Source organism: Stegostoma tigrinum, chromosome 4, assembly GCF_030684315.1.
Source record: "Stegostoma tigrinum isolate sSteTig4 chromosome 4, sSteTig4.hap1, whole genome shotgun sequence".
Taxonomy (NCBI): Eukaryota; Metazoa; Chordata; class Chondrichthyes; order Orectolobiformes; family Stegostomatidae; genus Stegostoma; species Stegostoma tigrinum.
In genome coordinates this window covers 76,270,345-76,282,689 of record NC_081357.1, presented here as the reverse complement: position 1 = coordinate 76,282,689, position 12,345 = coordinate 76,270,345, and the positions used below count along the sequence as shown (strand labels likewise).

The 12,345-nt window shown below is 41.1% G+C and overlaps 1 protein-coding gene across 1 annotated transcript in view; it reads left to right on the top strand.

Moving 5' to 3' along the window:
• Positions 1-12,345, top strand: part of cdc5l (CDC5 cell division cycle 5-like (S. pombe)) — a 56,299-nt gene that overhangs the window by 16,795 nt on the left and 27,159 nt on the right. Inside the window, exons 5-7 of the mRNA XM_048531181.1 lie at positions 42-141; positions 1,460-1,678; positions 11,260-11,404. Coding sequence (XP_048387138.1) covers positions 42-141; positions 1,460-1,678; positions 11,260-11,404 — 464 coding nt within the window. The remainder of the gene's footprint in view (positions 1-41; positions 142-1,459; positions 1,679-11,259; positions 11,405-12,345) is intronic.

Sequence of the window (12,345 nt, the reverse complement as noted above, 5' to 3'; positions counted from 1 at the left end):
TGATTTTGGAATATCCAAACTACATTTTTGTTTATTCTTAGATGAACTTGAGATGCTCTCTGAGGCGAGAGCACGGTTGGCTAATACTCAAGGCAAGAAAGCGAAGAGGAAAGCACGAGAAAAGCAACTTGAAGAAGCCAGGTTAGTTATTGAGATAATTTGCAAAATTTGTGTGCATTTTATGAATAAATATCCATGTTTCTTTGGTTAAAAACCAATGGTGAAGAGAATAATATGGTACCCACTTTTATATTGCATATGTTCAATTTACCTGAAATATGCAATGATATGGGGTACTTCAAAACCAATATGCATAATCTTATTTTCATTGTTGACTTTACAAATGTCTGGTTAGAAATCATTTGTCATAAGTTGAGCGATATGAGGGTTGAAGAGTAGCAGTGTCAAGATAGCTATTAACAATCTGTTATTATAATTTTTGTATTGGCTGTTATAATGTATTATCAATTTTAACAATATTTTGTGAAATCTATGATGAGAGAGTTTTGATAACAAAATATAACTCTGCAGGATTGATCAGAATAGTCCGAATGGAATGGATAGTACTTTAAGTCTAAATTTTGCTCTGTTAGCAGAACAATTTGGAAGCTGTACCTGGCAACTTTGAAATTTATATTTGTGCAAATAAGTGACTATCTATATTAATCAAGAGCATTTTAAATAATAGAGACTGTATTTAGGAGTCTTGTTGTCAGTTCTGATATATTCGCGATGTAGAGAAGGGTTGTACTGTGTCCTCCTGTTGTCTGTTATGTTGGCATCTGTGGATGCAGTTACAGGGATATCCATTTAAGGCAAGGATCTTTTATAAGTTCTTCTTCTTCCTGGAGTAATTCTGGAGTGCTGTAGTATGTCCTAATGCAGTTTTGTTTGTGGACGTTGGGGTGGTTGCTGTGAAAGTTGAGAGATGCCTACATAGCAGACAGCAACCGGAGGACACAGTACGACCTAACAGTATGAGAGTAATAAACCTGGTTTGGAAACAACAAACTAAACAAAAACATAGGTTATTACAAAAGAATGAAGTAGAGTTGAAGGGTGGGGTCTGGGAAAGAGGTTTGGCTGCAAAGAGTGTTATGAATGATGGCTCGCATCAATGATATAAGCTAGGGAGTTAGATGAATTGTCAGAAGGGAATAAATTGACCGTAGTTAACCAAGAAACTTATGGACATTGCATGATTTTTCCTTGAATTTTGACAATGTGGTGAAAGTTAGTGGGAAGCCAGAGGATTGGGAAAGCTTTAAAAGCCAACAAAAGAAAACCAAAAAAAAAGAGAAAATAAACTCAAACTAAATTATGTTAATCTAGGCTTCAGGACTGTTCCAATCAACTTCGGTTCTTTAATCTGCACATTAAACTGCTGTAGTTGGCAGAATTAAGGGGGACATCCTTCGTAGTAAATTAGTAATCTGTCATATTAACTTCTCTTATGTAGGAGACTTGCAGCACTTCAGAAGCGCAGGGAACTGCGAGCTGCTGGAATTGAGATTCAAAAGAAAAGAAAAAAGAAGAGAGGAGTGGACTACAATGCTGAAATTCCCTTTGAAAAGAAACCTGCAGCAGGTTTTTATGATACTGCTGAGGAAAACCATCAAGCACTCGAACCAGACTTCAAAAGACTCCGCCAACAACATTTGGATGGAGAGCTACGATCGTAAGTTGCAGCAAAGTACTAGATTATACTTAACTAGAATCATAGAATAGGAACACAGAACCCCAACCCTATCGCATCCTACCCAAATCTAGACCCCGCTTTATTCCTGTAACCCCACATCTACCATGGCTAATCTACCTAGCCTGCACGTCCCTGGACACTATGGGGCAATTTAGCTTGGCCGATTTACCTAACCTTCTCATCTTTGGACTGTAGGAGAAAACCGTAATACCAGTCAGAAACCCACACACACATGGGGAGAATGTGCAAACGCCACACAGATTGGAATTGAACCCAGCTCCTTGACGCTGAGGCAGCAGTGCTAACCGTGCCATCCCTATTTTTACTGCGGCCTTTTAATCTATTTCTGCCATGTCCATTATAATATAAAAATAATAGATGAAAGTATAAACCAGTCATTAATATGCATTGGTTAAAAATAATAAATTTATTTACAAGTAGAACAATGTACAGGACCCATAAAATATGAAAAATTGCTGGAAGTTGTAGCTATAACAGTGAAATGAGAATCAGTCCATTAGGAGTTAAAACGTCTGTTCAGAGCAAATTGCACAGCTTGATGAGAACCTTTGCACGAGAAAAGCAATTAATTCCCTCAAGCACGTTCCCACATTTAAAGAGGTCAGAAATTATACGACACCAGGTTATAGTCCAAGAGGTTTACTTGAAAACACAGGGCTTCTGAGCCTTACTCCTCCTCCAGGTGTTAGCGAGAGAGGTAGTGTCAGAGACGGAATTTATGAGTAAAAGACAATAGGGTCTCACCACTGATGAGGATATATTAAACAAACCTAAGATGCAGTTAAATCTTTAATCAGTTAGAAGGTTTTATTTGATTTTATGTATGTAAATCCCTGAATTCCTTTCAAGTCACTGTCCTGAGACAATTAAAGATTTTATCGGTGTAAAGAAGAGGTGACATTTTAGATCAGACAATGCATGTTAGGTGTAAGGCATCATGTGGAAGACTGGTTTTATTTCTAAAGCAGCTGTATGTGTCTGTGTGTGTGTGTGTGTGTGTGTGTGAGAGAGTGAGGGAGAAAGTGTTTGGGTGAGGGAGAGAAAGTGTGTGTGTTTGGTTGGTGGGGCTCAGGGAGGGAAAGAGGGAGAGAAAATGTGTGTGTTTTGTTGGGGGGGGGGTGCGTGGGAGGGAGAAGTGTTAAGTGGTCACCTTGTAGCGCAACATGAGCCCAAGATCACAGTTGAGGCCGTCCTCATGGGTACCAAACTTGGCTGTCAGTCTCTGATCGGTGACTGTGTGTTGTTCTGTATTCCAAAGCCCACTTTGGAGGACGTTTACCCGAACATTTGAGACCGAATGTCCTTGACCCGCATTGGGAGGGAGCATTCCTTTTTGGCAATAGTTGTACAGTGTCCATTCATCCATTGCGGTAGTATTTGCATTGTTTCGCCAACATGCTATGCCTTGGGGTATCCTTGTGTGCAGCGTATGAGATAAGCAATGTTAGCTGAGTCACATGAGATCTGCCTTGCACATGGTGGGTAGTGTTCACGCGTGTCTCGGTAGCGTCCGTGTCGAAGATCTGACAAGAGGTTGCCATGTCAGGTTTGTGTAGTTTTGTCGTCGATGTTGTCCTGAAGGTTGGGTAGTTTCCTGCGAACAAAATGGTCTGTTTAAGGTTGGCGGTTTTAAGGTGAGAAATGAAGGCGTGGGGAAGATCTTAGCAAGATGCTCAATGTCATTGATATATGTTGAAGGCTGTAAAGAACTTGGTATAGTTTCTCTACTCCCGAGAGGTACTGGATGACGAAGGTACCCTATTGGATGTGTCCCATGTCTGTCTTCTGAGGAGGTCATTATGATTTTTCATTATGGCACATCAGAACTGGTGATTGATGAATTGAGCATCGTATCCTGTTCTTATGAGGGTGTCCTTCAATACCTTCAGGTGTCTGTCTTGCTCCTCCTCAGCTGAACAGATCCTGTGTTTGCATAAGGGATGGCTGTTTTAATATGTTTAGGGTGGAAGCTAGAGCAGTGTAGTGTCGTGTGGTTATACATAGGCTTGTAGTAGAGTGAGGTATTGAGGTGTCCGTACCTGATGGAGGTGCATATGTCCACGAATGAGACTGATTCTAAAGTGATGAAACTTGTTGATATTGCTATGTAGTAGTTTCAGTGATTCCTTGCCATAAATCCAAATAAAGAAAATGTCGTCGGTGTATCTAGTGTATAGCATTGGTTGGAGGTTCTGTGCAACAAAGATGTCTTGTTCAAACTTGTGCATGAAAATATTGGCATATTTGGGGAACAAATCTGGTCACCATGACTGTTTTGTGCGCCTGGATGCAGATCTGGTTCTCGAAGGTGAAGACATTGTGGTTGAGGATGAAGCAGACAGATGGGCATCTGGAAATTGGCAGTTGGTGGTCCTGAGTGCTGAGGCTGTTGTGGTAATGCTGTAGTTGCAGTGATGCTGTAGTCATGGGTGATGCAGGTAGAGTGCCAAAACATCCATTGTGACAAGGAATGTTCCTGGTTCAACTGGCCCGTGGGTGCTGAGTTCCTGTGAGAAATTTGTAGTGTCATAATAGAAGCTGGGAGTTCCCTGTACAATGGGGTTCAACATGGCCATGACATAGCCAGAAAGGTTCTCTCTCAGTGCCTGATACGATTGGACATCCAGGTATGTTGGCTTTGTGTATCTTTGGAAGGCAGTCGAAACCTCCTATGCAACCGGTACATGGGATGAGAGTACTCTGAAGGACTGGATCACAAGTCTTAGAGATAGTAGGAACTGCAGATGCTGGAGAATCTGAGATAACAAGGTGTGGAACTGGATGAGCACAGCAGGCCAAGCAGCATTAGAGGACGGAGGGGAAGGGAATTCTGAGATAAATAGGTAGAGAGGGGGAGGCGGATAGAAGATGGATAGAGGCAAAGATAGGTGGAGAGGAGACAGCCAGGTCAAAGAGGCGGGGATGGAGCCAGGGTAAGTGGGGAGTTAGGGAGGAGATAGGTCAGTCCAGGGAGGATGGACAGGTCAAGGGGTGGGATGAGGTTAGTAGGTAGGAGATGGGGGTGGAGTTTGAGGTGGGTGGAGGGGATAGGTGGGAGGAAGGACAGATTAGGGAGGTGGGGACAAGCTGGACTGGTTTTGGGATGCGATTCGGGGAGGAGAGACTTTGAAGCTTGTGAAGTCTGCATCTGCAATCCCACCACCTAAGACGTTTTTCTCACCCCACCCTTATCTGCTTTCCGGAGAGACCACTCTCTCCGGGCCTCCCTTGTCCGCTCCACACTCCCCTCCAGCCCCACCACACCTGGCACGTTTCCCTGCCACGGCAGGATGTGCTATACCTGTCCCTACACCTCCCCGCTCACTCCCGTCTCAGGCCCCAAGAAGACTTTCCACATCAAGCACATGTTCCCCTGCACATCTGCTAACGTGGTATACTGTATCTGCTGTTCCCGTTGTGGCCTCCTCTACATAGGGGAAACCAAGCCGAGACTTGCGGACCGCTTTGCAGAACACTGCACACTAAACAACTGCACCTTCCAGTCGCGAACCATTTCAACTCCCCCTCTTATTCCTCAGACGACACGTCCATCCTGGGCCTCCTGCAGTGCCACAACAATGCCAGCCAAAGGCCGCAGGAACAGCACTTCATATTCCACTTGGGAACCCAGCAGCCCAATGTATCAATGTGGACTTCACAAGCTTCAAAACCTCCCCACCTACACTCACCTTCACTGGCTCCATCCCTGCTTCTTTGACCTGTCTGTCTCCTCTCCACCTATATTCTCCTCTATCCATCTTCTATCTGCCCACCTGCTCCCTATTTATTTCAGAATCCCCTTCACCGCCCCCATTTCTGAAGAAGGGGGCCCAAAACGTCAGCCTTCCTGCTCCTCTGCTGATTGGCTTGCAGTGTTCATCCAGCTCTACACCTTGTTATTTTGGATCAAAAGTCTTGACGGGTGTGCTCTTTGGTTGGATCAGCATTTAGTTGCACGTAATGCTCCTGGTTGTTCAGTTGTCGGCTCACTTCCTTGCAGTAGTCCATTCTATTCTGTGTGACAGTGGCTCCTCACTTGTCATCAAACCAGCAGACAATGTTGCAATTGGCCTTGAGAGCATGAATGGCATTGCGATGTGCCTGTGTGCCTTGTCTCTGAGGCTGATGCATCTAGCGTTCACAAATTCTCTGATAGCTTGAGCATACCTGTGAAGCCCCAGGCAATGGACCTTCAGAGGGGTCTAATTCAACTCCTCCTTTGCCTACTTCCCTGTGCACTGCATTTTAGAATCAGTTTAATCCTTAGACACACGCATCTCCATCAGGGACGGACGCCTCAATACCTTACTCTACTGCAAGCCTATGGATAACCTCATGATGCTGCACTTCTCTAGCTTCCTCCCTGAGCATATTAAAAAAGCCAACCTCTAAGGACAAGCCCTATACATACACAGGATCTGTTCAGTTGAGGAGGAACGCGATGGACACCTGAAGGTGGTGAAGGATGCCCTCATAGAAATAAGATACGATGCTCAACTCATCGATCGCCAGTTCTGACATGACACAGCAAAAAACCGTAATGACCTCCTCAGAGGACAGATACGGGATATGTCCGATAGGGTACCCTTTGTGGTCCAGTACTTCATGGAAGCAGAGAAACTATGTCATGTTCTTTGCAGCCCTTGATTGATGATGATGAGCACCTCCAAGATCTCCACCACACCTCCACTTCTCGCCTTCAAATGTCAGTCAAACCTTACACAGATCACTGTTAGCAGCAAACTACCCAGCCTTCATGGCAAATTCGACCATAACACCCCACAACCCTGTCATGGCAATCTCTGCAAGATATGCCGGATCTTCGAAATGCATACTACCATCACACATGTGAGCACCACCCACCACGCACGCAGCAGATACTCATGTTATTTGGCGAAAGTTGTCTATCTCATACACTGTAGGCAAGGATCCCCCGAGGCATGATATTTTGGCAAAACTGTGCGGATGCTATGACAACAGATGAATGGACACCATGCAATAATTGCTGGACAAGAATGTTCCCACCCAGTGGGGGAACACTTCAGCGGTCAAGGACATTTGACCTCTGATCTCCGATCTCAAATGTCCTCCAAGGCAGACCGCTGGATAAACAACAATGCAGAGTCACTGAGCAGAGGCTGAAAGCCAAGTTTGGTACCCATGAGTACAGCCTTTACCAGGATCTTGGGTTCATGTCGCAGTACAAGTGACCACACCCTGCACACAGTCACACACACATATTTACACACATTCATTCACACAACTCTCATGTGCTCGCGCTTGCTCTCTCTCTCTCTCTCTCTCAATCTCTCTCTCTCTCTCTCTCTCTCTCTCTCTCTCTCTCTCTCTCTCTCTCTCTCTCTCTCTCTCTCTCTCTCTCTCTCTCATATACTCATGCGTACTTAACGCGTGTGCGCTGCCTCCCGCATTTACTCTTCCACCCACCATGCGTGCACATGTGAACACGCAGTATGGATTTGAACTTGCAGATCTTTCTATTTTGTTCAAAAAGCACTCAGTTAATAGACAGTCAGTCAATATTGTGTTTTATAAATTCCTGCTGTAGAAATAAAACCAGTCTGACTCCAAACCAAAACACACACACATTCTAAATAAAGGCTCATACCTAACATGAATTGTCTGATCTAAAATGTCGCCCCTTCTTTATGCTTATAAAACCTTTAATTGTCTCAGGACAGTGACTTGATAGGAATTCAGGGACTTGCATGTACATTTTAATCAATTTAAACCTTCCAAGTGATTACAGATTTAATAATATCTTAGGTTTGTTTCGTACATCTTCATCAGTGATGTGACTTTGATCTTATAAATTCTGTATCTGATACTACCTCTCTCTCTAACACCTGAAGGAGGAGTGAGGCTCCAAAAGTTTGTGTTTTCAAATAAACCTGTTGGACTGTAACCTGGTGTCATGTGATTTCTGACCTTATCCACCCCAATCCAACACCAGCGCCTGCACATCAAGATTTAATGAGATCATGGTTGATATGTGATGTAACTCCATTGTCACATATTGCTCAATCCTAGTGGTTAAACAATTCTTATCTGTCTCAAATTTTAAATTAACAATTGACCTAGCATCAGCAGAAAACCAGAAATTTCCACCATCCTTTGTGTTTGGAAGTGTTTCTCTTCTCCTGAACAACTTGGGGATGACTTTTTACGTTACGTCTCCTGTTCCAGATTCCCAAACTAACTCTTCTCTACCATAATCAGTTCACTGTAATATCTTGGAAACTATGATAAATCACCCTTTACCCTTCTAAATTCCATAATATACACCTCTAAATTGTATAATCTCACTTCATAATTTCACCTTTGGAATTCAGGTACCATTCTGATAAACCTACACAACGCTCTTCCAATTCCAGTATATCCTTTGGTAGTGTGCTCAGAACTGTTCATAGTACTCCAGGTGTGATTTATTTCAGGCTTTCAAAACTGTAGTTTAACTTTACCCTTTTGTATTCTGGCCCTTAGATATAAAAGAAAATATTCCATTAACCTTTTTCATTATTGTCTGTCTGTTTGGTATTTTAGTAATCTGTGCACATGGATCCCTTTTGACCTCCATGTTTCTAGATTTTCACCATTAGGAGAACTCTGATCTGTCCCTTTTAGATACAAAACGGATGACATCACATTTATCTGCCCCTACATAGAAATCAATTCATCAGTTTTACATATTTGCTTAGTTTGTTAATAAGACTCCTTCCTAAGTTTGTGTTATTGACCAATTTGTCTATTTGACACTCTCTCCCATCATTAATGAACGTAGTAAATAATTAAGACTCCATTATGTTTGTCATCCCTTTGTAAAATTGCTTAGTTCAGACTCTACATATTTCCTACACTTGAGCCTGTGATTCTTCATTATGGAGGATGTCAGCTTCATCTGGATTGGAGTTAGAATTAAATTTTATTGTCACATGTACTCAAGTTTGGGAATACATGAATACAATGAAAAGTGTGCACAGTCACTATTCTCCGACCCAATCTTAGTTACAAAACCGAAATTTACAAAAAGCAGTAAAAAGTAAAACAAAAGGGCCAGGGTGAAAAGAAGATGTCCAGATCTTCGAGTCTATGGTCTAATGCCTATAAAGGTGTTTAGAACATTCAGCCACTGATACAGGCACCCAGGCCTAACCATAGCATGGTTAGTGCATTAATACTAATAGTGTATTCAGGAAGAACCTTGCAGCATTCGAGAGGGTAGAGGAGAGATTTATGTGAATAGTTTCAGGGATGAGGCATTTATTTTGGAAGTTAGGATTGACTTGCTTGGAGAAGACTGAGAGGAGATCTGAAAGAGGAATTCAAAATCATCACCAGTGTGGACAGCATAGAGAAAGAAAAAATGTTCCCACCTATGAAAGAATCAACAAAAATAGGGTGTAGATGTAGAAAAATGGGCAAAAAAAAGCCAAAGTGATTTTTTTAAAAAAGATGTATTTCCATGCAGTTAATGTCTGAAATGCACTGCCTGAAAATCTAGTGTAAGCATATTCAATCAAGGCCCTGAAAACAGACTGTTATTTGGAAAGAAATAGTGTTCAAGATTACTGGGAGAAAGCAGATGGATGGCACGTTTAGGATGGCTCATTTAGACAGCTGGTGCAGTTAAGATGGGCCAAGGGCTTCTTGCATTGTAATAATTCTGTGTGACCATTTCAAACATAATAGCCTGGATTGTGCAGTATTAATATTTTGATGCTAATGATAAGCAAATATGTCAGTGCTTACTGTTGTTAATCCGTTGAAGTTGATAACTTAGGGGATTGCACATCTACAATTAAAAGTAGAAATCTCAAAATTGCTGTTACTGATTCTAGCTCACATCATAATGTGCAAGTCTCTGCAGATGCAAATCAATCAAATTATTGTCTTGATGTGAACTTTCCCTTTTATTAAAAACAGGAGAGCTTCGGTTATGAATGGAGAAAAAGGAGAAATGAGAGTTTCACTCAGTAAGAGGAGATTTGAAGGTGATCTTAAGTCGCAAAAGATTTTGAAAGAGTAAATATAGAGAAACTAGGGCAGGTAGTTTCTCCTGCCTGCCACAGTAACTAGAGGGCACTGATTTGACACCAGAGGTAGTATGATGAAAGTATTTTTTTAAACAATGATTTCTTGAGATCTGGAAATCACTGCCTGTGTGGAAGTATATTCAGTTGTAACTTTCAAAAGGAAATTGAAGGAAAAGAAGTTGCAGGTCTATGAGAAAAGGGAGTAGGATCAACTGGATTTATTTTCAAAGAGCTGGCTATTTTGTGCTCAATCGTTCAATGGACCAAAAATGGAGATAAAGTAGTTGCTTGGTGCCTGGCTGTAAGGTGGATTTGGTGAGAAAATGCCAAAAGCTCGAATGAATTATGAGGAGGATCTCATAGGGCTACAGCACTGGCATAGTTTTATAGGTACCAGAAGTTGGTGATGGAAAAGAGAAATATATTAGGAAACCTATCAGCCATGGAGAGCATCCGGAATAGGGAATGAGTTTAGAATTTTTGTATCAATCAGCATTGAAGCAGCAATGGGAAAGGTTCATCATTAGGATTTCAGTGAAAAATGCTTCAGGGAATGTGGGTTCTGATCTCCATTGAGGGATTTCTCTAATCCGTGTCAAGGTCCTGGAATCATTTCACTCGAATTAGCAAGGAAGTCTGAAAACAATTTTGGGATAAATGTTAATGCTGCAGCTAGCTAAATCCCAGCAGTAGAGTGGGAGTTCAGCTAATAGACAAAGGGAGTATTAAGCTGAGTGGTGAGACAAATCATAATCAGCAAGAAGTGAGAAAAGCTATTAATTGCTAAAGAGTAGTGCTAAATAAACAACATTGTTGCCCGATTATGCATCCAGTTTTGGCTACAATTGGGTTCTGCCTAGACCTACAGCTCAATGAAGGCAATGCGTAATTCCTTCAACCTAAATTAGTAGAATATTTTAATTATTACTCTGTTAAAGGATTTAATAGGAATCAGGTGAATTTGTGAACTTTCAAACAAAAAATTAATCCCAATTAATATTTGGCTGACTCTAGGTCAAGATCATTTATGAAGTGGGCTGTGGGCGTTCAAGTATGCACTGAGAATGGAGTAACCATTGATAGCAATTCTACATTTATAATCACTGGCAATGAATATTTGTGAATATACATTTAATATCAATGCAAATTCACTGGTTGGCCAAAGCTTTTTCTTCTGCTGCAAAAATTACTCCCTTTGTATAATATTAACTAGTATAATTCAAAATAAAAGAATTTAACAGTAGATCCGACTACCCAAAAAATTGCCTGCTGCCTAGTTTTAACACGTATATAAGCTAATCAGCGGGAATATTTTCGAGTTCTCTTATGTTAGATTTCACATTCGTAGCCTGAACAAATTACAGATTTCAAATGCTTTTGAGTTCAGAATAAAAACAAGCCATAGCACATTTAATGGATTTTTGAAACCTGATTTTGCTTTCTACAGCTCTTCAATGTTTAATTTTGAGTGCATTTTATTTAATTCAGCGAGAAAGAAGAATCTGAACAGAAGAAAGATAAACAGCGCCTGAAGAAGAAGAAGGAATCAGATTTGCCTTCTGCAATATTACAGATCAGTGGGGTCTCTGAGTTTACCAAAAAAAGAAGTAAATTAGTTCTGCCTGCACCACAGGTAAATAGTACATCTCTATTCTAAACAATGCAATGGTAATAGTTGTTTTCTGTGGTGGCGTTTATTTCATACTACAGCCTTCCACACATGTGAATAGATGAAAATTGCAGTTGTACAATTCCTTAATGTTGCTAAAAAGTTGAACTTTGACATCTTGTCCTCATCAAAATTAGGACTCAACTAACAAATTTGAAAAATGAGTACCAATTTATATCGCCTAAGAAGGACCTGCTGAAGTTGTTGGGCCATCATTGCCATGGAGATGCAGCAGAAACAGTTAACTGTCAGTCTAAGCTTGCAGGCAGGTAAATTCTGATTGGCCAGTATGTTGCCATGGTAATATAGCAGGGATCGACAGTCACCATGTCCTCCCTTGCCACAAATCATACAGGTGTACTGTATGCGCAAATTCCTTTTGCCTACAAAAAACAACCGAAAATAGTCTGATGATTATCATATCCAATTGTTCTACAAGTTAGTCATAAACTGTATAAATTATAAACATCCGAATTAGATCACCACAACTCAGTTTGCCTGACTGACTGCCATCAGGGCAAGAGCAAACCATTACCAGGTTTCTTCAGTGACATTAAAAATAATATTTATTGTAACATGCTCTACTTTAACAAGAACAGCTGAAGAAAGGATTTCTAATTTATGCAATTTAACTTGTGTAACAAATACATGTGCAAATCAATAACCACATACATACTCAAACATGGGGAGGCAAAACACGAGCGATTTAATACATATACTATGGTTGGAAAACAGTATAGTCAAGGTGAAAAAAATTCAGAAGACTAAAAGTTCAGATTACAATGTGGAAAGTCCTTTGTTCTCTCATAGAAATGTAGAAGATAATAGCAGGAATGGGCTATTCCACCGTTGGTTGGTTAGAGCTGATTATTCAACTCAATATCCTGTTCCTGATTTTCCCCGTA